The 26614-nt window shown below is 38.2% G+C and overlaps 1 protein-coding gene and 2 long non-coding RNA genes across 3 annotated transcripts in view; 1 reads left to right on the top strand and 2 right to left on the bottom strand.

The window, feature by feature from the left end:
* Positions 1-9590: 9590 nt before the first annotated feature.
* Positions 9591-26614, bottom strand: part of LOC124857625 — a 28900-nt gene continuing 11876 nt past the window's right edge. Inside the window, exon 2 of the long non-coding RNA XR_007035639.1 lies at positions 9591-10547. This is a non-coding gene — a long non-coding RNA (uncharacterized LOC124857625). The remainder of the gene's footprint in view (positions 10548-26614) is intronic.
* Positions 10149-15422, top strand: LOC124857619 (B-cell receptor CD22-like). The gene is made up of 9 exons (XM_047348935.1): positions 10149-10242; positions 10437-10805; positions 11350-11649; positions 11724-11981; positions 13272-13574; positions 13649-13906; positions 14003-14093; positions 14688-14727; positions 14836-15422. Exons 1-9 carry the CDS (start codon positions 10164-10166, stop codon positions 15061-15063), a joined length of 1926 nt encoding a protein of 641 aa, XP_047204891.1. The 5' UTR covers positions 10149-10163; the 3' UTR covers positions 15064-15422.
* On the bottom strand, positions 14973-26377 carry LOC124857626. Its single transcript, XR_007035640.1, has 4 exons — positions 26292-26377; positions 22235-22311; positions 22031-22152; positions 14973-15043 (listed from the first exon to the last, which is right to left on the bottom strand). It is a non-coding gene; the product is annotated as an uncharacterized LOC124857626 (long non-coding RNA).

The raw sequence follows: 26614 nt of genomic DNA, 5'->3' as shown, positions 1-26614 counted from the left end.
ATCAGAGTTTATTGGAGAACTCATTCCAAGATTCCCTCCATTAATCCTTTTAATGCTCCTCTGGCTGCCCTCTGGGATTTATTGTCTGGAGTCCTCCATAATTCCACCATCACCACTCACCTGCCTGTCCACCATCTTTTCCTCAGCACCGTCCTAGACCCCACCCCTGAACCCAGAAGAAACATTTACTTGTATCAAACCTTTCTCTGTCCATTGTTGTTGCCTGCACAAGAGTTTCACATAATACCATATTTTTGTACATATTTTTGTACACTGTACTGGAAACCATTAAATTGAAATAAGTTTAAGAAGTTTTTTGTTTTTTTTCCTGTCACATTTACTATTAGTTGACATAAGTTTATTTCTCTACCAAAATGTTTTCTAACCTCATTACAGGAAAAGAAAGTATTATGTTTTGTAACCTCCATGTTGTCTTTCCTGAATATATTGGAAGGTGAGAAGTGTATTTAAAAAAGAAGCTATTTAGTCAATACTGTTCGTAAAAACTAGTGATGTGTCCACTTGATGGACTGCACGATGCACCCTCCGGGTGATGAGGAATTCCCATTGCTACCAGTCAGTCCCAGTTAGCCTCCTCCTCCAAAGAAAGCTGCTGTGTCAAAACGCCACAATACAGAAAATACGCTTATTTCGGACAATGTTGTTTGCACACTGGCTGACTTGATTTACTCAATTGAGGGAATGGTGGAAGCTGTTCTTACTGATACAAAAGTGATTATTGAAAAGATGACTCTCACTGAAAAACGTGAGGAGAATAACGAGGCATCGGCTCCGGAATGCTTTATAAATGGACCCTCATTTACAAACATAATTTCTCTCCCCACAGTTACTTGATTTGGGATAACGAAGACATTTTATACAAACATAAATCCCTTTTGTGGAATATTGGTTTCAAAATAACATAATATGGGTGGATCAGTTATTCAATAGTGAAGGTCTTCTGCTCACCAGTGAGAAATGTCTTCGAAAATATAACATCTCTGTAACTCCTGGTGATTATGCTAAGGCGATTGGAGCCATCCCATCTGGTTTGTATGTTTTTTAAAGGCCATAAGAGGACTGATGCTCATAACCTTACTTGTCCAATCCAGCAGATACACCTGTAGGGAAAATGTGTCTATCTTGTCATGCTGTGGGTAACAACAGATTTATAAGAGCCCTATTTAGGAATAACATCACAACACGACCAGTTGTTGTTCCACACTGAAACAAGTTTGTTGATGGGATACCATGGAAAGAGGTCTGACTTCTACTTAATATCTGATTACAATCAAAATTAAACAAATCTCCTATAAACCTATACATCAAATCTATTCAACAACGTTGTATGTTGAAAATAGATTCAGGAAATGAACTGATAGTAACTGTGGCTTTTGTAATGTATCTCCTGAAACAATTATGTACCTGTTTTGGTATTGCCCATTTGTTAATTTAATTTGGCAGAAACTGTGACTGTTCATAACAACATTGTACAACCTTTTGCTTTATCGTGGGAGAATGTGGTGTTTGGCCTATATGCAAACTGTATCCAAAAAAGTATTCAGACTACTTTATGAAACTTCCAATGTTACTCTCAAAATATCACATTGTAGCAAATTCTTTGGAAGAAAACCTTGCTTTACAGCTTTTAAAAATGAGGCTAAGCAATATATTTAGACAAAGACTGATACAAATGGCACCTAAAACCATGGAGATTTATACTTCATTTAATATATTATTAGATCCCTGAGCCCCCTAGCATTTCTTTTTATTTTCAGCTGTTATTTGAACTGCTGATTATTTCTGTTGCTATTATTGTGTTCTCTTTGAATGCTGACACTGAACTATGAATGGTTATGAATAAAGTTTTGAGAAAAAAAAAACAGGTTTGTGGGCTATTTAGTTGTCTTGGGATTGTTTTGCACTAACAATCTATTTGAGCATCTTGCTTTGGAATCAGCAAAAAGAGAGGAGTATTGGAACAGATAGAAAAATGTTTATCATAACTTCGATAAAATTGCTGTTGTCGCTCACCAGCTTCATCTGTTCCCTATGAATGGGTATTTTCTAAAGCAAGTGAAATCATTCACCAGTCACAGCGAGGGAAATGCCTTTGTCGTGTCACAGTTTTCTACTCGGTCTACAGAAGACAAAAGGAAACGGAAACAGTCAGGGTCCATATTGTCAAAGATTTAAACTATTTCATTGTAGCTCTGGCTACTAAGTGGTCCTGTCCTGCTCAATGATCAACTTTCAGGCCACTCTCAAGTTATTTCTAGCTTTATGTTTTCGTTTTAGGATTGGATTGTATGTAGGTCCAGCTGTCTTTGAATAAAGTCTGACCAGCTTCCCTGTCCCTGCTAAGGGAAGCATCCCCACAGCATGATAATGCCGCCACCACATAGTAGGGATGGTGAGTTTAGCTGATGTGCAGTGTTAGTTTGCATGACATGTAGGATTTTCATGCAGTCCAAAAAGGTTTTTTTTTTTTTTTTATCTCACCTGATCTGAGCAACCTTTTACATATATTTGCTTCATTTCTTGTGGCATGTCTTTAAGCTGTTTCTTTCTTTGTAGCCGCTCTTCTATAAAGACCAGGGCCCGTATTCACAAAGAATCCAAAGACTAAAAGTAGCTCCTAGTGACGTTATTCTAAGAAAAATCTTAGAATTTCTTGAATTCTAAGATATTTCTTAGAATTTTCCCTCAGTAAGATAAAAGTTATTGATGAAGCATCTTAGGCCTCAAGAGATCTCCTAACGTAAGGAAATGTTAAGAGTAGTGAGGAGGACTTTTAGTGAGTCGAAACGTATCTTAAGCAGTAAAAATGGCGGAAAGACAGAGAATGAACAACAGTGAAATAATAAAATGCTAACAGCTCAATCTCGTAAGCATCCCCCCATGTGACGGTTGAGTAAATGTACACAAACTTCTGAAATAATCATACAATTATTAATAACGAGATAAGATTTACCTTATCGTCCTCCAGAGGGAAATTAAACTGTTTCAGCAGCAGGGCAGATTAAAGGTGAACCTCTAATAAGGTAATAGGAAGGATCAATACATAATAGATAAAAATTCAGTTTGGTTTTCTCAATACAGATTCTTGTGGTTTGGAATGAGATTATGATTATGATCTGGGCTTTTCTTAATACTCCCTGGTGTTGCTACTGTTTTCTTATATTCATTGGCTTTCTATGCTCCTGATCTCTGAAGCCTTTGTCTTGGTTTCATTAACAATTCTGTTTGAACAAAAGGTTCATTAAAAACAGGAAATAAAGCAGTCCCAGCTTCCTTGTTTGTCTATTTGCAAATTGCAAATAGATACACTGGAATCAGTGACTGTAGTTTCTGTTATATATATTCTGTGGTCTCTTCCAAAGTCAGAGTCAGCCTTTGAATGGTTTGAAGCTGGACTACGAACTTCACTAGGTTGATTTCCAGTTATATTACCCATCTCCTCTAGGTTTAGATCAGAGTAAGTTTCTTCCATCTCTCCTTCTGTCAGGCTATAGCAGGAGGTTTATGGTGGATTTTTAGTTTAGCTTTTGTTTGTTATTCCGCTGTAAAAATCAGATTTTAACCTGCCTTAAAGCACAAATATTCCTTTGTACAATTTATTTTAAAGTCTGTATATCTTTTGAACTTTGTAGAACTAAATGTATTACTTGGAAGATTTTTTTTTTTATCAAAATTGCTATTTCTAGTCTGAAAGATTAGGAAGGTATGTGAGAGCCTGATGGCAGCTCTGTCTGAGAATGTGCTGAGAGTCAACCTGTTACTGAGTGTCGTCTTTCTTACAGGTGAGCTGTTTGTTCACTTCCTTTCATTTGGACAATCACATGAATAACTTCTAGTCTGAAATATTTGATCCTTATATTGTTTAAATGCTCCACATGTAACCTGATGCAGCTCAGCTAGACTTTGTGGATCATGAATTCTTCTCTCTGCAGGCAGATTCACATTATTCTCATCATTAGTCTTTTTGTACATGTGTGTTGGATGGTTGTTCCCATCTTGCCATCTGACACACCTGGGAAGATTAAGGTTTTAAATGGATCTTGTTTACAATTCCCTTATAGCTTTAGTCCACCAGATTTCATAGAGCTCTCTATGGAGTCTGATTGAAAGCTACCACTGATGTTAACAACAACCTTTGTCTGTTTGAGCTTTAAAAGTTTGATCTACATCTTTCCATTAGACACACTAATAGAACTGACCTACAATGACGAGTGTTGGCTTTACATAGTGTCTCTCCACCACCAAACAGTGGATGAGCTGGAACACCTAGGCCTGATCTTTAAAAGGTTTACGTGTACAAAACCACACACAAACCTGATTGCGTCTGCAAAGCTGACCTACAAATTAGGTTCTAATAGGATTGCGTGTGTAAAATCAGCGGAAGAGCAGCGCAAACTTTTAAGAGTTTTTGTTTACATGAATATGCAAAACATATGACAATGACCCAAACACGCAAAATTATGGGAGGTGGACATGCAAATTATATATATATATATATATATATATATATATATATATATATATATATAGTTAAAATATTGGAAAACAAACCAAACAAATTCAGTAAAATAATAATTTTTTTATTTACATAAATGTTACATTTAAATTTTTTGCAGGACAGTTATGTGTTGTTGTTGTTTTTTTTTAATTAGCAAAGCTAACATATACAAATAGTCAACTTTTATGTTCAGGCTTAAATATCGAGGATTTTTATAATAAACTCCAAACTCTTCTAACACATACTTTAAACACAAGAAGAACATGGTGAGTCTCTGAAAGGAATCAAAAGTTCATGGGAGACAAATCTCTACTAAATTAAATTATATATATATAGTTGTCTTTTTTATTGTTAATATTGATCGGCCAATTTTGCAGCAGCTGCCCCATGTGTGCAGTGATGGTGGAGGGCGTGCGCCACTCCAGACACAGCTCTGCCCTTCTGCACAATAGCCTGTAATCCAATATTTTGATTGAAGGCGAAGCAGAATGTAGTCGTCGCCTCACTGGGTCCGTCCGGAACCCAAACATAAAGCATCTTATCGCAGAACAACTTCAAACTCAGTCTTCTGCTTGCGCATTTACACAAACAGAAGCACCCAGCACAAATGAACAAGTATAAGAAATAATCTTGTCAGGGCAGAGGTTGAGATGACAAACCTGCTGCTATGAATAGGTATGAAACCTTTGAAAATCCCAAGCAACATGCCCACTTATCGCAAGTGCAGTTTTTTTTTGTTTTTTTTTTCTACAATCAATTTCCTGTTTGTGATGTTTAAAGATCAGGTCCCTAGAGTCAAATATGAAGGGATATGAGTAGCTGCAGGAGGAAACAACCTGTCCAGGTTTCTGGCACCTCCTGTACCTCAGATTACCATGAAGACTAAGAATGAAATTCAGAAAGACCAGCCAGTTCTTAACTGTCATCATCTTAGGATTTCCTATAGTAGCAACGACCTCAGTCAGGTTGGACAAAGCACTGTCAACATTTTTGGAAAGCATCAGCAGGTATCTGGATGAACGGATTAACATCTGGGGGAAAGATGGTGTCTGTCCTACCATCAACCACTCTCTACTTTAAACATATTTATGTTTAATGTCTACTGTGTCATACAACATGTCAGTTTCATACTTTTCTATGAATGCCAGACACTTCTGGATCTTCATCTATTTGCAGTTTTGTGATAATGGATAAGTTTTGTTCCTCCAGTTCTGGCTGAGGTACAGCCTCACGCACAGCGTCACGGCCACTCTGCCTCGCACTGAGAGGTGTATTCCTCTTCTTTGTCCCTAGTCTGGTTTAATGGCCTTTAACACCACCTCTTTATCTTTTTGTTTTTCCAAAGCTATACAGCATATTAGTTCTGCGTCCCCATCCGATGACACCATGGCAGAAACTGAGGGAAATGTAGGAGTTTGTCACCAGAAATATAGGAAATTGGTACGCTCGACTATGAAGCAGAGGACAGTACTCACAGTACGCCCAACTATGTTCTATGTTCTGCTACTATGTTCCTTGGTGAAGTAATTTGTGCAAAATAGTGCTGTCATCGGCAATGTGACTGGAATAATGCCCTGAAAAATAAAACCAAGCCACAAATCTGTTATACGACAGTGGGAGAATGTGCATGGACACATGTGGGTCTTTGCAGCCAACAACAGAACATCTGCCTTTGAGGGTAGCCATTTTAAAGCGTTTGTAAGGTAAAACCAGCCAGCGAGACGTGATCCTCTGCTGAAAATTAAGCGGGTGGAGCTCCGCTTAAGTGGCTATAGCCAAAACATGGTTGAATGGTTTTTTGGTGTTTTCACAGTTTGTAAACGCTATAGAGACCCAAATGGAAGTATAAAAACAATTAAACGTGAATTTTGCATAACTGGTCCCCTTTAAACTTTCCACTGCACAGAACAGGCTCTGCTAAATGTTTTTAGCAACTAACTGTGGAAAGCATGCACTCTTAGTACTGTTAAATGACACTGCTGCCTTTGACACAGTAGATTATGATGTTGACCTGTGATGTGGGTGCCACAAAGCTTCATTCTTGAGCCACTTCTCTTTTCCCTGTTTTAGGATTTCCATTCCACTCATATCAACTGGTTAATCAACCCCCCCCCCCCCCTCAAGCAGTCTGAGGTCCACTCTGTTCAGTCCTTTCTTGACTGTCTGTCACTAAGACAAATCACAGATGGCTCCAAATTTTTCACTTTTATTTTAATGAACGTAAAACATAACTGATTTATTCTGTCCCAAATGTTAAACCAGTTACCTCTGTGCTGATCTCTCCCCCGGCCTGTTATTTTATGTCTGTTCTCACCATCTTGGTGGTTTACTAGACGCTGCCCTTAGGTTTGATAAGCACGTTAATGCTGTAGTAAAAACAATACATTTATCATCTTAGACGTCTCTCTGAGATTAAACCTCTCCTTTTTGGATACAATTTAGAATCAAAACTCTATACTTCGATTACCTCCTAGTTGAATTATTGCAACTCTCTTTTAACCGGAATTAGCCAGGTGATTCTGTTACTCCTTTAACTGCTCCAAATGCGGCATCGTGATTTCTAGCAGTTACCCCCAAAGCTCTGGATTGAGCTGCTTCTACACATCATGACAAGGAGGCGGCTAATGCGATGCGTGTACATAAATCCTGGACCCAATTTGATAATGTCGGGGTGCAACATTTTGGACTCTGTGTTGATTTTGTGTTTGTTTTTTCCTTAGTTTTGTTCTCTCCCCTCGCTCATAGTTCCTTCAGTTGTTGTTGCTTTCTTATTTATGACTTAGAATGGTTTTCTATTTATTATTATTATTATTATTATTATTATTATTATTATAGTGCTCTGGCTTCCTTGGATTCCCTAGTTTAGTTTCCCGTTTATCTCTGCGTTTATTTATGGTTAGGAATTTGTTCTCTTTTTGCACTTTTGTAGTTTATTAGTCTGTGTTAGTTCCCTTTATAGTTGTAGTCCTTTCTAGCTTTGTTCCTCTAGTTTAGTCTCTATTGTTCCAGACCCTCCTTATAGGTTAGCTTTAGCTATTGTTTACGTCTGGTTTACATGTATTCTAGTCCTCGCTTTCTTTGCTTCCTTCTCAGTTAGTTCGGTCAGTGTTAGTTTAGGTTTGTTTATTTGTGTGGTTATGGTTTCTTTATGGTTTCTTTTGTTAATTCATATTTTGCCAGTTTCTTAGATCTTAGGTTGTTTTTCTTCTGTTCCCTCCAGTTTCTCAGTTTCCTTTAGTTCATGGTTATTCCTGATTCTTATGCTTCATTTGGTTATTTATCTTTGTCTATAGTTTTGCTTAGGTCTGTGTTGTTTTTTAGTCCCTTCTCCCATGCTTTAGTCTTTGTATTAGTTTCACCTGTTCCTTTAGCCTCCCTGCTTCCATGTCACACCTGTTCTTAGTTCTTTTGATTATCTGCCCTTTGTTACCCTCTGTATATTAGTTGGTCTAGTTTCATTGTTCTTTGCTGGTTCCTTCCGTTCACTACCCCTGATTAAGTTCAGTTTTGTTATGTTCATGCTCAGGAAATTCATGTAAGTTTTGAGCTCTACTCATGTAAATACCTGCTGTGATTTATGCTACGTTTTTGGAAAGCTTTGAATAAAGACGAAGCCATCCTTTAAACATGCTGCTGCTCAACTCTTGCCTGCGCTTTGGTCTGCTGCAAACCCAGAACGTGACAGATGTGGTATGTTGACACCTGTCAACTGTACTGTACAGAAGGAAAAATCAGTCTGATCCTATAAATGTGGCGGCCTTCCTCATTGACCAGCTGGAAAGTTACAGGAGGCTTCATAGATCTAAGTTTCACCACCTTAAACGTGTTCAAAATGGATATGTTGTAACTTAGAGTACAGTGAGACATTTGTTAAAATTTCTTGACCCCATTGGTGAGGAGCGAAGGCGAAGGAGGAGGCTGATGCGACACCTGTATGTAAATCCTGGACCCAATTTCATGTGGCATGTTGACTCTTATGATAAACTGAAGCCGTTTGGTATATGTATTAAAGGTGAAATCAATGGCTTTTCCAGAAAAATTATATGGCTTCATGCTTTCTCAACAAGCAGAGATCCTAAAATTATTATTGAATATTTCATAGGAGATGTTGAGAGAAGGATGGGGACACCTGCTCGAATTTGTGCTGATTTTGGAACTGAAAATGTCACCATGGCAGAAATGCAGAGATCTCAAATGATTTATTAGTCCTTGAGAAAGTTCAAACACCTGTACGCAATCCATGGCAGATATCTTCCCAAGTTTGTTTTTCACAAATTCTAATCAAAGTATATTAATGTAACCTGGTCAATGCAACACAAAGTACAGATGACTGAACAACTGTAAGAAATAACATTTCTAATCAGTAAAACTCCTAAATCCTTATTGAAAATACTTGATTACAAATGTCTATAACAGAAAAGGGCAAGTGTGGCAGGTTAGCTAACGGGATAGCTAGTTTAATATCTACGGAGAGTTGTTTCATTCAAAACTAAATAAATAAATACTACTATTGATAAATTATTAATAAATATTTCATGAAATAAATAAATATCCCCATAAAAAAAAAGATGTTAAAATAAATTTTTATCTTGTTTTATTTAACTGTGGCAGTTCTGGCGGCAGCTTCAGTTAATTCTGCCTGCCACTGCCGCAAATTGAGGGCCCTGCTGTCCCAGCGCCGCCCCACAGATATAAGAACATGAAATAAAAAGAGCTTAAAATGAAAAACGGAGTTAAAAAATAAAAGTAATTGAAATACGTAAAGTAGCTTTACAATATGAAAGTGTAACAAAATAAAACCGCATAATGAAATACATAAATAAATAGATCTTTCAGTAAATTTTATAAATCTTTAAGTAAATTAAAGAAATCTTGAAATGAATGAAATAAAATAAGATAAAAATTTCTTTTAACTTATTTTTTATTTTAGTTTTATTTAATGGAATATTTATTAATAATTTATCAATAGCATTATTTATTTATTAATTACATTTTGAATGAAACAGCTCTCTGTAAATATCATGTAGTTATCATGAATGACCTGCTTGATATTCACAAATTTTCGAAGACGTACAGAATTTAAATCACTTTTTTATTTATCTGTTTCACGTGGGAGCTCAGAGTTTTGCCACCCACTGTCAGCCACTACGACTGAATAATTCTCTCCCGTTCTTCCAAAAAAAATCACTTGATGACCATTTTCTTCTGGGACCGCTCGAAAGTATCTGAGCTGAAAGTATCTGAACTGTCAGCCAATAAAACACGGATGAGTCCCTGCTTCCATACAACTGCACTCGGATTGGTCATAGTGTCGTGCCTGTGTTGTATTCATCGAAGCCGGGAAGTTTAGGTTAAGAAACGTCCTTCTTCTTTAATACAATAGTTAATGGCCATTTATTCTTTCTCTGGTGAAAAAAAGATCCGGGAGTTGATGAGAGTCATTCAGGACTAGAGCCGGAAATGCCCAGGCCTGTTGACGCCACTGGAAATAACATTTTAATCAGTTAAAAATCGTTTTTGAAATTCTCCAGAATTAATTAAGACCTAACCTTAGCAGCTTTAACAAATTCCAATATTTTTTGGCACAATTTGTGAAAAACACTGAAATTCAGCAGCTGTTTCCATCTTGTTTCCAGCCTGAGAGATGAAGGGAGGTTTGATGGCAGCTCTATCTGAGAACGTGTTGACAGTCAACATGTTACTGAGTGTCTTCTTTCTTCCAGGTGAGCTGTTTGTTCACCTTCGTTCATTTAGAAACATCACATGAATCATTTGTTGTCTGAAATATTAGATCCTGATATTGTTTAAAGGCTCCACATGTAACATGCTGCAGCTGAACTGGAGTTAGTAGATCTTGAACTTTGTCTGTAGGAAGACTTTGCACCACATTTGTTTAATCTTTCGTATGTTTTAACAGGTATTTATGCTAATAGTTGTGGTGGGAATACACCACACGTCATCATTACTACACCAAAGCCAACTGCAGCACTGAGCGGATCTTGCTTGAACGTCCCATGTAGCTTCACAGCTGAAAAAGGAAGCACAGAATTTGACAGTAGTAAAGAAACCGTTGGAGCATGGATTAAAGATGGACATGATATTTATAACATCAATAATGGGGTTCATACAAATTTAGTAGAAATTACTGGAAACCTGATTCAGAAAAATTGCAGCTCTCTGTTTTCTGATATAAAAACAAGTCAAGTAGGCAAATACTTCCTCAGAATCAAGAATGGTGGCTACATGGCAACAGCTTGTTCTGATCCGCTTCAGATAACAGTTGAAGGTAAGAGTTTTACTCTACTCAACTCCACAAAGTTACAGAAATACTTTTCTAGCTTTGTCTTTATTATCAGCTCCCTGACACAAACTTCAAAGGATTATTGGCAACTGTTTTCACCAGTAATAAAACCATCTCTTACTAAGCCCTTTACCAGTTTATGTGTATATTTTATATTTACTGTATATTTAAGTGGATCTTATAGTCCAGTGTGGTTTGTGGTACCATGTCAGTAAGTTTGGAGGGAGGGAGAAACACAACCTGAAGAGACAAAGTCTTCTTGAACATCAGTTTGAAACATTTAGTTTTTTATACTTTATATATCTCACTCTTTAGTTATTTTGGTGCTTCTAATAGTTTCAGAACAAATTTACAGCCAGGTTTCACACAACTATTTCATTGATTCTACAGTAAATGTTGTAGCATGAATGAATGTTTAATCTCATTGGGACAGAAGCCCTAAATAAAAACAGACAACACCTCACTATTGTGAGATGTTCACAATAATCTGACTATTTTCAGTGTTTTTACGGTTAATCTCAAATCCCAGATTCTCCTTGGAGTCCCAGCATTAACATCTCTGGTGGGGATCTGAAGGAGCATCAGTCTGTCACTATAACCTGCTCAGCTTTGACTCCCTGTCCACACTCACCTCCTGAACTCACCTGGAATCTCCAACAAGACTCTCACAGACAAACAGAGAAAAACACAGATGGAACCTTTACAACTAAAATCCAGGAGAACATCACTCTGTCAGACACACATGATGGATACATCAGATGTTCTGCCAGATATCCTGTGAATGGAGGAAACAAGACAGCAGAGACAGCAGTGGCTCTCAGTGTTTCATGTAAGTGATCCTGTCAGCACGTCATGGTTCATCTGTTTCTGATCAATAAACTTAATGTATCCCATTTTCCTCAGATGCTCCTAGAAACACCTCAGCATCCATCCGTCCATCAGGTTTGGTGTCAGCAGGTAGCTGGGTGGAGCTGAACTGCTCCAGCAGAGCCAAGCCTCCTGCCAGCTTCACCTGGTTCAGGAACAGCAAACATGGAGCCATTAATGTATCTGTGGGTCAGATTTACAGCTTCAGTGTCACTGAGGGAGGAGAGTTTTACTGTGTGGCTACAAATGATCTGGGTAATGAGACGTCATCAAGGATCTGTGTTGGTGTTAAAGGTAAATGTTGCTGCTTCTTGTTTCATATCCTGATTCTTTAAATATGTGCATTGTCTCACATTATATTTTGTACTTTGTTGATAGAAACACAGAACAATACCTTCAGAAGCTGCTCTATGAAAGATCAGTATATATATAGTGCTAATTATGAGTTTACACACAGTCATCATCAGCATGACTATCTTTGGGTTTTTAAATGATGCATTAAATGTGCTTTTTTTCAAGGTCTAAATATTTTATAACTTACAACTTCATTTAATTTCAAAGCTAAAAATTGAGAGCAAAAGTTAAAATGTTTTGCAGATTTTCTCTAATCCACACAGAAATAAGATGGTTTTACAGGTTTCTGCCATGACTCTGGCTGGATATTTGACCACTGTTTTAAAAAAAGGGTAGAACTCATTTAAACTAGCAGAGGTTAAGACCAACCCTGAATCATAGTCTCAGCCCTCTTTATCCATTCAAAAACTATTTCTATGTGTTTAGGATCAATGCTCTCTGGAACACTCAACTGTGGCAAAGTTTTAATCATCAGACTGAAACTGTTACCTCTGATGAAATGAATGTTTTAGGACCAATCCTGGAACCATCCAATTTTATGCCTGTTATAAACTGGAAGAAACTGGACCACCAGTGTCATTGTTCACAGTGAAGCAAATTTCATATCAACATAGACTGATATGGTGCTGAGGAAAAGAAAATAGTCTTCTCTGAACTCCTCACCTTCAAACTCTACTGAAACCTGTAGCTGTATACAAAGACAAGCCAAATGCTTTCTGGAAACATGTTTAATGTTCAGAGGAGACAAAGACTGAGCTGTTTAGGCATAATGTCAAGAATAATGTTTGCTGGAATTAATGGGGGTTTTTAAAATCAAAGAGTGTACTGATTGTCAACCATGGTGGTGTCAGCATCATGCTGAGGCTGCATTTGGTCACAAGTGATACTGGTGCATTACAGAGAGGATGTAATTAAATGGTAAATGAACTGAACTTATATAGCACCTTTACAGTCATACAGACAACTGAAAGCGCTTTACACTAGAGCCACATTCACCCAATCGCACTCACTAACGCTCACACATTCATACACCGATACGTAGATCGGTAGGCAATTTGAGGTGAAGTGCCTTGCCCAGGGGAACATTGAAATATGGCAGGAAGAAGCTGGAATCGAACCCACAACCTTCAGATTGCAAGATGACTACTCTTCCTACTGAGATCTACCCACCTACCTATCTAACTATAACCTGTTCACACTAAAATTGTGTATCTGATGTATAAACTCCAGATTCTCCTTGGAGTCCCAGCATTAACATCTCTGGTGGTGATCTGAAGGAGCATCAGTCTGTCACTATAACCTGCTCAGCTTTGACTCCCTGTCCACACTCACCTCCTGAACTCACCTGGAATCTCCAACAAGACTCTCACAGACAAACAGAGAAAAACACAGATGGAACCTTTACAACTAAAATCCAGGAGAACATCACTCTGTCAGACACACATGATGGATACAACATCAGATGTTCTGCCAGATATCCTGTGAATGGAGGAAACAAGACAGCAGAGACAGCAGTGACTCTCAGTGTTTCATGTAAGTGATCCTGTCAGCACGTCATGGTTCAGCTGTTTATGATCAATAAACTTAATGTGTCCCATTTTCCTCAGATGCACCTAGAAACACCTCAGCATCCATCCGTCCATCAGGTTTGGTGTCAGCAGGTAGCTGGGTGGAGCTGAACTGCTCCAGCAGAGCCAAGCCTCCTGCCAGCTTCACCTGGTTCAGGAACAACAAACATGGAGCCATTAATGTATCTGTGGGTCAGATTTACAGCTTCAGTGTCACTGAGGGAGGAGAGTTTTACTGTGTGGCTACAAATGATCTGGGTCATCAGAGATCATCAAGGATCATTCTTCAAATTAATGGTAGATATCTGACCTCAGTGAATCTATTTTAAAAATTAATTTTCAGCATTAGCTATTTTATTTTTGTTTTTATTTAGATTTTGTTTTTCTCTTAAGATTCGCTGAATCAGGGTCTAATGTGGGTGATAATCTCAGCAGGAGTTATTGCAGCCATCTGCCTTGTTGCTTGCCTGGTTGTGTCAGTTTGGTGAGTATCAGACCTCCAACACAATGTAGACACTAACAGTGATGTTTCAGCTAAACCTGAGATCAAGGTGAGAACTTAATGAATCACCTTCTAGTCCAAACAATTTTTATATTACCATACATCTTCTGGATCAAGAGAGTAACGTAATATAATACCAATATAATTTTAATTTTGTGCTGCTGTCCAGGAAACGATAGAGATGGTGTTTTTCATTTTACAATTAAAATAATGCTCATGCTGGTTAATGATTTCACACACTTATTAGCATAAAAGGACACGTTGAATCTGAAATGAGAGCCATTATTTATGTTACTTCAGGAAAAGATTTATTCCTTTATTCATTCCAACCTGGTAACGTAACAGTATGGATTGTTTCTGTATGGCAACAATTTTATCACATTATTTGACTTCTTTGTGCAGATGCAACAGTTTCTCTCTAAAACAAGGTCAATTATTTCAGCCTTCTTTTTTTGTCCTTTCATCTTCATCAGCAATGCCACTCAGTTAGACAGTAATCTGATGTGATCCAGCAATGTTTTGTCTCAGATTACTCTAGACTCTCAGTTTTATTTTAACAGCTCTAATGTCTTCCAGGTGCTTTAGGTCCAAACGTCCAACTGAGCAACAAACTCAGGTGGGGAAATATTCAGTTTTTCTTTATAGAGCAACAGTAAATTTTTGGTCTGTAGATTTTTAACAGAATCAGCCTAAAAATAAACACATTTTCTACAATTTTCTACAGAGTCAAACAAGTGTGGAGGTTTACGATCAGATATCAGACAGTGAACCAAAGGCTGAACTCCATTATGGGGAACTGATCATCTTGAAGAAGACACCTGAAGTTTCCTTCATCTCAGTGCAGGACAGGGGACAGCAGGAGACGGTGTACGCACAGATCCAGGCAGAAAACGTTTCAACACAGACAGCTGACAATCCAGAGAGTCTCTACGCTGAAGTGAAGAAAGAATAACTTCTGTTGTGTGATCAGATGTTTACGTTTTATTTCTATCATGAGTTACTTTATGTTTCAGACAGAAAGTTTTGTTCATGAGTTCAGATTTTACTATTTTGTTTAAATAAATAAAAGCCAGTCTTTTGTAATTCTTTTCAAGAACAAGAATTTCTCTAATTCTTGTTCTTGATTTGCAGCTCGTAACCATCACAATCACCCAAACTAACCTTTAAAATGAAAGTAATACATGTTAAGATATATTCTTTACAGCCATGAAGCATTTACTGATATCTTTTGTATTATTGATGACATATGTCATAAGCTTTAATGTTTTATCTTATATTGAAATAGTCAAATAAAAATTACTATCAGCCTCATTTTTTAATTTCATTTAACATTCACTTTAGCTGCTACAAACTAAACGTAATATACTTTAGGCTTTCTGCTGAGGAGAACTTGTGAGGGAAATAGCCTTTTGAAAAGCTTTTAAACCGCAGAGATTTAGGCATTGCACTAAGTCTCATCGAAAGAAAACTTAAACTGTCAATAAATCTTAATTTATAGTCTGGTTCAGTAAAGCAGAGAGTCTTGCTACCTGCATTATAATAGAAGGTTTTATTCCCAACTGAACCATGGCTTCTAGGATCAGATAGAAATCAAATCCATGCCTGTTGTGATCAATAATGTAAACCCTTGATACAAAGTGCAGGTTAATGTTGGAATAATTGAATATATATTTATCTTATATATATTTCTCCTATTCTTTAACTTGACTATTTGATTTTATAACCTTTCATGATGTTTGTGTGAGTAAAGGATGTATGAGTTTGTCTGCAGGCAAACATCAAAAGTTGAGGAGGTCATAAAAGATGAAGGCTGATTGTGCTGAACGGACAACACACTAATCTTAGGATTGGAGGAGACTGTGGAAGTGTGTTGTTAAAAGATAATGGTGTTTATGACCTGTTTACGATGCAGCTGTTTTTCCCATCCTTAGAGAGTAATGATCTTTGTAACTAAGACCCCCGAAAGATAATAAAAAAAAGAGGGTCGGACAAATGGTTTTCAGAGCGGTAGGAGATTTGTAACTGAAAACACATCTCTGTCCGTTCTCCTCGCTGCGAGTGAAATAACTAATTATTTGTGTGATGTTATAAGTATTTTAGGTTGTTTAAACCTGACATTAATTTGGTCCTTCGGAGGCGGATTCCAATTACGCCTGATGATTCCAGCGGGTTGGTAGATACCAGTAAAGACCATGCGCACGGCAGTCTTTATCAGACTTACAGGCCCAGTGTAAAACAGTACCCTTTAAAACATGATGCACGTGAAGGAATAAAACCAGTAATAGAGGATTTAATAACTGCAGGGGTGATAATAAAATGTGAGGAATCACCAGGTAACACCCCCATTTTTACCAGTTAAAAAACAAGCTCCATCAACAGGATGGCGCATGGTACAAGACCTACAGACAGTTAATAATGCAGTTGTTCAGAGAGCACCGTGTGTTCCTGATCCTTATACATTATTAAATTCCCTAAGACCAGATGCTAGAATATTTACTGTAGTTGATATAAGCAATGCATTTTTCTCTGTACCTATAGATAAAGATAGTCAGTTCTGGTTTGCATTCACTTTTGAGGGACAAAGATATACTTATACCAGACTACTTCAAGGCTACTGTGAAAGTCCAACTATATACTCTCAGGTAATGAGTGCAAGTATGGCCAAGTTTGACCCTCCAGGAGGTAGTCAGGTTTTACTATATGTTGACGATGTGCTATTAGCCTCTCCTGATGAGGAGACATGTAAAAATGACACAATAGCATTATTGAAACATTTAGCAGAAGAGGGACACAAAGTCAGTAAAAAGAAACTTCAGTTGTGCAAAAATGAGGTTAAATACCTAGGCCACAATCTTAGCGCAGGGGGATGCACAATTGTAGAAGAAAGAAAGACTGCAATATTACAAGTTCTAAAACCAGTAACAAAAAAGCAAATGATGTTCTTCCTTGGACTAACTAATTATTGTAGAAACTGGGTGCCAAATTATGCAGAAATAGTAGCTCCATTAAACAAACTAATGTATGAGGAAGAGCTGAAAATGACGTCTGAACTGAAATGGAGTCTAGAAGCTGAAGAAGCATTTACCAACATAAAACTAGTTTTAGTTTCCAGTACTGCTTTAGCATTACCAGATTATAGTAAACCATTTGTTCAGATGGTAGATTGCAAGGGACATTTTATGACTTCAGTTCTGGTTCAACAACATGGAGATAAAATGAAATCAATAGCCTATTTCTTTTCAAAACTAGACAGTGTTGCGTGTGCGCAACCATATTGTGTGAGAGCTGTAATTGCAGCCTCAATTACAGTTGAAGTCAGTGCCACAATAGTGTTGTTTCACCCTTTAGCTTTAAGAGTTCCCCATGCAGTTTCAGCATTATTACTGCAAACAAATATGACCTTTCTATCACCTGCTAGACATTTGTCCTGCATGTCAACCTTACTGGGACAAACACACTTAACTATAGAAAGGTGCACCACTTTAAACTCAGCAACATTGTTACCCACACCTGAAGATGGAATTCAACATGATTGTCAAGAATTAGCAGAAAAAGAAGCAAAAACTAGAAGTGATTTGCAGGATCAACCCCTGGTACAGAGCAAAATAGTTTATGTAGATGATTCCTCCAGAAAAGATGAGAGAGGGAAGACACAAACAGGATATGCATTGGTGACAAAAGATACAGTGTTAAAAGAAATGCAACAACAAAGCCCACCACAGGAGATAGAAATGTGGAAAAAACATGGAGCTGCATTAAAAGATTAAATCTATATTTGACCAGATAATAAACCTCTCCTACCAAAGAACCTATATAAATGGGCGGCAATATTGAGCCATCGTGTTTCACATGTCTCAACAGGGAGGAATGGTAGGACAGATATATACAGGTCCTTCTCAAAATATTAGCATATTGTGATAAAGTTCATTATTTTCCATAATGTCATGATGAAAATTTAACATTCATGTATTTTAGATTCATTGCACACTAACTGAAATATTTCAGGTCTTTTATTGTCTTAATACGGATGATTTTGGCATACAGCTCATGAAAACCCAAAATTCCTATCTCACAAAATTAGCATATTTCATCCGACCAACAAAAGAAAAGTGTTTTTAATACAAAAAATGTCAACCTTCAAATAATCATGTACAGTTATGCACTCAATACTTGGTCAGGAATCCTTTGGCAGAAATGACTGCTTCAATGCATCGTGGCATGGAGGCAATCAGCCTGTGGCACTGCTGAGGTCTTATGGAGGCCCAGGATGCTTCGATAGCGGCCTTTAGCTCATCCAGAGTGTTGGGTCTTGAGTCTCTCAACGTTCTCTTCACAATATCCCACAGATTCTCTATGGGATTCAGGTCAGGAGAGTTGGCAGGCCAATTGAGCACAGTGATACCATGGTCAGTAAACCATTTACCAGTGGTTTTGGGACTGTGAGCAGGTGCCAGGTCGTGCTGAAAAATGAAATCTTCATCTCCATAAAGCTTTTCAGCAGATGGAAGCATGAAGTGCTCCAAAATCTCCTGATAGCTAGCTGCATTGACCCTGCCCTTGATAAAACACAGTGGACCAACAACAGCAGCTGACACGGCACCCCAGACCATCACTGACTGTGGATACTTGACACTGGACGTCTGGCATTTTGGCATTTCCTTCTCCCCAGTCTTCCTCCAGAATCTGGCACCTTGATTTCCGAATGACATGCAGAATTTGCTTTCATCCGAAAAAAGTACTTTGGACCACTGAGCAACAGTCCAGTGCTGCTTCTCCGTAGCCCAGGTCAGGTGCTTCTGCCGCTGTTTCTGGTTCAAAAGTGGCTTGACCTGGGTAATGCGGCACCTGTACCTCATTTCCTGCACACGCCTGTGCACGGTGGCTCTGGATGTTTCTACTCCAGACTCAGTCCACTGCTTCCGCAGGTCCCCCAAGGTCTGGAATCGGCCCTTCTCCACAATCTTCCTCAGGGTCCGGTCACCTCTTCTCGTTGTGCAGCGTTTTCTGCCACACCTTTTCCTTCCCACAGACTTCCCACTGAGGTGCCTTGATACAGCACTCTGGGAACAGCCTATTCGTTCAGAAATTTCTTTCTGTGTCTTACCCTCTTGCTTGAGGGTGTCAATAGTGGCCTTCTGGACAGCAGTCAGGTCGGCAGTCTTACTCATGATTGGGGTTTTGAGTGATGAACCAGGCTGGGAGTTTTAAAGGCCTCAGGAATCTTTTGCAGGTGTTTAGAGTTAACTCGTTGATTCAGATGATTAGGTTCATAGCTCGTTTAGAGACCCTTTTAATGATATGCTAATTTTGTGAGATAGGAATTTTGGGTTTTCATGAGCTGTATGCCACAATCCTCCGTATTAAGACAATAAAAGACCTGAAATATTTCAGTTAGTGTGCAATGAATCTAAAATATATGAATGTTAAATTTTCATCATTACATTATGGAAAATAATGAACTTTATCACAATATGCTAATTTTTTGAGAAGGAGCTGCAGGATTTGAATCAAGTATCTGTAGGTGGTGTATGAGGAACAAAAACGTAGACAGGATCAATTATATCCATTACAATGTTCAAAAACTAGGAAATTGGACACAAAGAGGGTTTGAAACTGTCCATGACTAATTGGCTTCAACTTCCCTGATGGCATTCCAGAATAGAATTGCTTTGGACATGTTGTTAGCTGAAAAAGGAGAAGTTTGTGCTATTTTTGGAAAACATTTTGCACATTCGCACCTAACAACACTGCTGCTGATGGTAGCCTAACTAAAGCCATAGAAGGTTTGAGATCTCTAAATGGCAAAATGAAGGAGCATTCTGGAGTAGACACCTCGATGTGGGACTCCTGGCTGGATGTGTTTGGGAAGTTTAAAGTTTTAGTATCATCGGTAACAATTTCCTTTGCAGTGTTTGCTGCAATTTTTGACATTGTGTGGATGTTGTTGTATTCCCTGCCTTCGTTCTCTTCTTAACTGTCTCATCACCACAGCTATTTCTCCTATGGAAGACAGAGTTACCCAACTCTATCCATTACTTAAACAGCAGGATGATGAAGATGATAAGGATGCGACTGACCACTTTTCTGACCTATACCCAGATCCATATCTATATGATTCTGTGATTTGAATGTCAGTAAGTACCTCTGAGTATAATTGTCTTTGTACTCATGAAAATAGTCTTACAGTTAAAAAATCCGAAAGAAGTGGATGTTAGGTGATATGAGAATATGAGCAAATATAAGGTAAACAGGGGGTGAAATGTAGGAATTGTATATAGATTTATCTTATATATTTCTCCTATTCTTTAACTTGACTATTTGATTTTATAACCTTTGATGATGTTTGTGTGAGTAAAGGATGTATGAGTTTGTCTGCAGGCAAACATCAAAAGTGCAGTTGAGGAGGTCATAAAAGATGAAGGCTGATTGTGCTGAACGGACAACACACTGATCTTAGGATTGGAGGAGACTGTGGAAGTGTGTTGTTAAAAGATAATGGTGTTTATGACCTGTTTACGATGCAGCTGTTTTTCCCATCCTTAGAGAGTAACGATCTTTGTAACTAAGACCCCCGAAAGATAATAAAAAGAGAGGGTCGGACAAATGGTTTTCAGAGCGGTAGGAGATTTGTAACTGAAAACACATCTCTGTCCGTTCTCCTCGCTGCGAGAAAAATAACTAATTATTTGTCTTTTTCTTCTTTTTGTGATGTTATAAGTATTTTAGGTTGTTCATACCTGACAGTTAAAATCACAGATAAAGTCCAGGCCATAAGCAGCCCATTCGATTACTTTTATCTGTTTGTGCAAATCAGAAAAAGAATGTGTACTCTCCTCTCATCGACAAATGTTATTTTGTCATTCAGCTTTTCCTGACACAGTTGAATATAACACATGTGATTTTTAATGGTTTCATCTGAGTCTGCAGGTAATATCTCATTGCAGATGGGACATTTTTGGAGCTGGCAAATGTGTGGTTTTTCAGTCGTAGTCAAAGGAATTAAATAAGTTCTGACATTTGAGGCATCTCTTTATGCTATCACAAGCACTAACATACATTTTTAGTTTTTGGTCGATTTTTTGGCATTTTATGCCTGACATAACACAATAGATCACATGAGGTTCTGTTAGAATCGGAACAAATTTTAACTTGGAACAAGATGGATTGTTGCAGATAGGACAAAATCTTTCGCAATAATGCAAGTGATCTGCGGTAAAAGGGGACAATCGATAATTGTAGACGTAATTACTCCCTAGGAAGGCTTTTAGTGACAATTTTTTGTTCAGCATTTCCTCAAAGTTACAGATATCAGGGGAGACAAGTGTCTGATCTGTAAGACCAGCGAGACGCTGCCATTCTGTCTCTCGTTGTACAGCCTGTGCATCGGTGAGACTGTGGTCAGATGCGTGAGCTAAACTGATGGCAAAGCACAGGTGATCTTCTCTTCTTCTGTTTACGATAAACAGATGTTGCCTCTAGGTTGACTTAACCCCAGATGTCTGCCCTCTAACGGTCTCAAAAAATTCTCAAATAGATTTTGAAGCTGTTCTAACGGGCCTGCAGTACTATGTTGGTTCTGAGAAACACTTCGTTCTTCAATTCTCAGAGCATGTTCCAACAGCTGGAATAAATTATCTATTTGAATCCTGACAGGGTCTGGCGGGGCAAATGTGGTTGGATTAATTCTCTGAGAGCATATTCCAATGATTGGAGAAATTATTTGATTTATCTCATTAGAAATATTTAGCAAAGTCTAAAAATCTGATTCTGTAACAATCTGGTTTATTTGCGGTTGCTGATTTATGGCTGTTTCTTGTTCATTTAAGATGGTGTTTGACTGAATCTCCCATTGTAAAAAACACTGAACTTTAAAAAAAAATGTATTAGCTTTAAAAAAAAGTTGGAAAAATCTCGCTTACAGTTGAAAAAGTTATCAAGCTCATCCACACAAGATCTTCAGCCTCAATCTGTGATGGGGATGACCTTTTTAAATTGGTCTGACGTGTTGTCGTCCTGGAAGATCTGCCCCGACTTTCTCCTTCTAGGTAAATAAAAATCAAATAATTTATTTATAACTTATAAATAAAAATGAAAGTATGGATACAAAATGAAAAGATTTTCACCCTTTTATTCCTCCGCGAGCAAGTGGAGGACTTGCCTCCATAAAATCTCAATGGTGGGACTCATATGAAGAAATTGTCTATAAACAAAAATAAGATTAGTTTGTCTTTTATCATTCAAATTCATTTTTTTCACTTGTTTCATTATTTATTTAAGTGAGGAAAAAAAAATGTTACTATCTTTTTAATTCTTGATCTAATTTGTGGTACACTTAATATTTAATGATGTATTAAAATAAATTGTACATTTAATGGTACCTTGATGAAGCCTTTCCCCTGTACTGTGGCAAAGGCTCTTAAATCTTTAGCGTACATGGAGCAGTTTTGTTGGTCAGATGAGACTTGACACATGTTGGTACTTTTGGTTTGACGAATGAAGAGATGCAAGGCTGATTCAATCCAGAATCTGCCTTACAAGTGTCCCTTAATCACTGGTGAACTTGATTACGACTAAACACGTTTTACAAGCCGCATACTGCGTGTTACCACTGCTGCATTCAACTCTCCTGATGTTTGGTAATAGTTGCGACTTTCCTGTCAGCTCTATGAGTTTAATAGATAAGTCCTTACTTCTGACTTTACGTTGCAAATCCAATCTTACCACGTCCAGTTCTCCACCTGCGTTTGCTCCCTCCATTCTGAACGCAGGTGGAAAACATCGAGCAGAAGCATATATATATTTATATTTATATTAGATAACAGGGGGAAATCTTCGGCAATTAGCAAGACACACTCAATAAAGGAGTGGTTCTGCAGGTGGGGACCACAGACCACTTCTCGGTACCTATGCTTTCTGGCTGATGTCTTGGTCACTTTTGAATGTTGGTGGTGCTTTCACACTCATGGTACCATGAGACGGACTCTACAACCCACACAAGTGGCTCAGGTAGTGCAGCTCATCAAGGATGGCACATCAATGCGAGCTGTGGCAAGAAGGTTTGCTGTGTCTGTCAGCGTAGTGTCCAAAGTCTGGAGGCGCTACCAGGAGACAGGCCAGTACACCAGGAGACGTGGAGGAGGCCGTAGTAGGGCAACAACCCAGCAGCAGGACCGCTACCTCCGCCTTTGTGCAAGGAGGAACAGGAGGAGCACTGCCAGAGTCCTGCAAAATGACCTCCAGCAGGCCACAAATGTGCATGTGTCTGCACAAACGGTTAGAAACCGACTCCATGAGGATGGTATGAGGGCCCACGTCCACAAATGGGGGTTGTGCTCAAAGCCCAACACCATGCAGGACGCTTGGCATTTGTCAGAGAACACCAGGATTGGCAAATTTGCCACTGGCGCCCTGTGCTCTTCACAGATGAAAGTAGGTTCACACTGAGCACATGTGACAGACGTGACAGAGTCTGGAGACACCGTGGAGAGCGATCTGCTGCCTGCAACATCCTTCAGCATGACCGGTTTGGCAGTGGGTCAGTAATGGTGTGGGGTGGCATTTCTTTGGAGGGCCGCCAGAGGTAGCCTGACTGCCATTAGGTACCGAGATGAGATCCTCAGACCCCTTGTGAGACCATATGCTGGTGCGGTTGGCCCTGGGTTCCTCCTAATGCAGGACTATGCTAGACCTCATGTGGCTGGAGTGTGTCAGCAGTTCCTGCAAGATGAAGTCATTGAAGCTATGGACTGGCCCGCCCGTTCACCAGACCTGAATCCGATTGAGCACATCTGGGACATCATGTCTCGCTCCATCCACCAACGTCACGTTGCATCACACACTGTCCAGGAGTTGGCGGATGCTTTAGTCCAGGTCTGGGAGGAGATCCCTCAGGAGACCATCCACCGTCTCATCAGGAGCATGCCCAGGTGTTGTAGGGAAGTCATTCAGGCATGTGGAGGCCACACACAATACTGAGCCTCGTTTTGACTTGTTTTAAGGACATTACATCAAAGTTGGATCAGCCTGTAGTGTGTTTTTCCACTTTAATTTTGTGTGCGACTCTAAATCAAGGCCTCCATTGGTTAATAAATTTGATTTTCATTGATGATTTTTGTGTGATTTTGTTGTCAGCACATTCAACTTTGTACAGAACAAAGTATTCAATGAGAATATTTCATTCATTCAGATCTAGGATGTGTTATTTGAGTGTTCCCTTTATTTTTTTGAGCAGTGTATATCATAAACCATATTTTTAAAGGACATACATCTTAATGCTTACAGGCATTTGGACTTTCTCAAGGACTAATATATCATTTGAGAGAGTGAATTTTAATTTACTTTAGTTTAAATGCTTGGAGCTAAAGCAACAGTTGTTCATTATATGCGGAGTCGCCCAGCTAATTAACAGTTGAGCAGATTTCTGCTGACAAGGCTGTGATATAAAACCCTATAATTGGTTTATTTGACTGATATTACATTCAGCAAATCATTTTAAGTAATTAATATTAATTAAGACATTTGAGACAATGCCAGATTCAGACTGAGAATTAGAGTCAGATGTTCTGGACCTGGGACTGAATTCACCCTGATGTAGTTCTGCTGTGTATTTGCATAAGATAGACTAAGAAGGAAATGTTATTTTTTGCATCAATCACAACTTTAAAAATTATGTTGATGTTGACGGTTTGGAGATAAAAGTTTGTGGTTTGGATAACCGAAAATAAAAAAAATAAAATTTCACATTTTTGCTAAACAAACAACTCTGGTTAGCATTTCTTTTTTTAAAGTTTTTATCATTGTATTTTACTGCTATTAGTCAGTTAAAACTAACTCTGAATCATTAACTGGCCCTATAAATTCACCTCAAAAGGTGTAGCTCAGCTTTGCAGACGCAATCAGGTTTGCGTGTGGTTTTGCGTGTGGACCCAGTGAGACGACGACTACATTCTGCTTTGCCTTCAATCAAAATATTGGATTACAGGCTATTGTGCAGAAGGGCAGAGCTGTGTCCGGAGTAGCGCACGCCCTCCACCATCACTGCACACATGGGGCAGCTGCTGCAAAATTGGCCGATCAATATTAACAATAAAAAAGACAACTATATATATATTATTTCATTTAGTAGAGATTTGTCTCCCATGAACTTTTGATTCCTTTCAGAGACTCACCGTGTTCTTCTTGTGTTTAAAGTATGTGTTAGAAGAGTTTGGAGTTTATTATAAAAATCCTCGATATTTAAGCCTGAAGGTAAGATTAGCAACATAAACGTTTGTTGTAGGAGTTGACTATTTGTATATGATAGCTTTGCTAATAAAAAAAAAAAAAAACAACACATAACTGTCCTGCAAGAAATTTAAATGTAACATTTATGTAAATAAAAATATTGTTTTACTGAATTTGTTTGGTTTGTTTTCCAATATTTTAACATTATATATATATATATATATATATATATATATATATATATATATATATATATATATATATATATAATTTGCATGTCCACCTCCCATAATTTTGCGTGTTTGGGTCATTGTCATATGTTTTGCATATTCATGTAAACAAAAACTCTTAAAAGTTTGCGCCGCTCTCCCGCTGATTTTACACACGCAATCCTATTAGAACCTAATTTGTAGGTCAGCTTTGCAGACGCAATCAGGTTTGTGTGTGGTTTTGTACACGTAAACCTTTTAAAGATCAGGCCTAGGTGTTCCAGCTCATCCACTGTTTGGTGGTGGAGAGACACTATGTAAAGCCAACACTCGTCATTGTAGGTCAGTTCTATTAGTGTGTCTAATGGAAAGATGTAGATCAAACTTTTAAAGCTCAAACAGACAACGGTTGTTGTTAACATCAGTGGTAGCTTTCAATCAGACTCCATAGAGAGCTCTATGAAATCTGGTGGACTAAAGCTATAAGGGAATTGTAAACAAGATCCATTTAAAACCTTAATCTGCCCAGGTGTGTCAGATGGCAAGATGGGAACAACCATGTACAAAAAGACTAATGATGAGAATAATGTGAATCTGCCTGCAGAGAGAAGAATTCATGATCCACAAAGTCTAGCTGAGCTGCATCAGGTTACATGTGGAGCATTTAAACAATATAAGGATCAAATATTTCAGACTAGAAGTTATTCATGTGATTGTCCAAATGAAAGGAAGTGAACAAACAGCTCACCTGTAAGAAAGACAACACTCAGTAACAGGTTGACTCTCAGCACATTCTCAGACAGAGCTGCCATCAGGCTCTCACATACCTTCCTAATCTTTCAGACAAGAAATATCAATTTTGATTAAAAAAAGAATCTTCCAAGTAATACATTTAGTTCTACAAAGTTCAAAAGATATACAGACTTTAAAAAAAATAGTACAGAGGAATATTTGTGCTTTAAGGCAGGTTAAAATCTGATTTTTACAGCGGAATAACAAACAAAAGCTAAACTGAAAATCCACCATAAACCTCCTGCTATAGCCTGACAGAAGGAGAGATGGAAGAAACTT

The sequence above is a fragment of the Girardinichthys multiradiatus genome, chromosome 21 (genome assembly GCF_021462225.1).
Source record: "Girardinichthys multiradiatus isolate DD_20200921_A chromosome 21, DD_fGirMul_XY1, whole genome shotgun sequence".
NCBI lineage: Eukaryota > Metazoa > Chordata > Actinopteri > Cyprinodontiformes > Goodeidae > Girardinichthys > Girardinichthys multiradiatus.
This window is presented reverse-complemented; position numbering and strand designations above follow the sequence as displayed.

Bases quoted from the DNA above. Each gene is read 5' to 3' on its own strand.
- LOC124857619 (XM_047348935.1), top strand. From the start codon at position 10,164: ATGAAGGGAGGTTTGATGGCAGCTCTATCTGAGAACGTGTTGACAGTC. The intron at 10,806-11,349 runs GTAAGAGTTTTA...CTCAAATCCCAG, and splicing joins GCTTCAGATAACAGTTGAAG to ATTCTCCTTGGAGTCCCAGC. The intron at 11,982-13,271 runs GTAAATGTTGCT...TATAAACTCCAG, and splicing joins GATCTGTGTTGGTGTTAAAG to ATTCTCCTTGGAGTCCCAGC.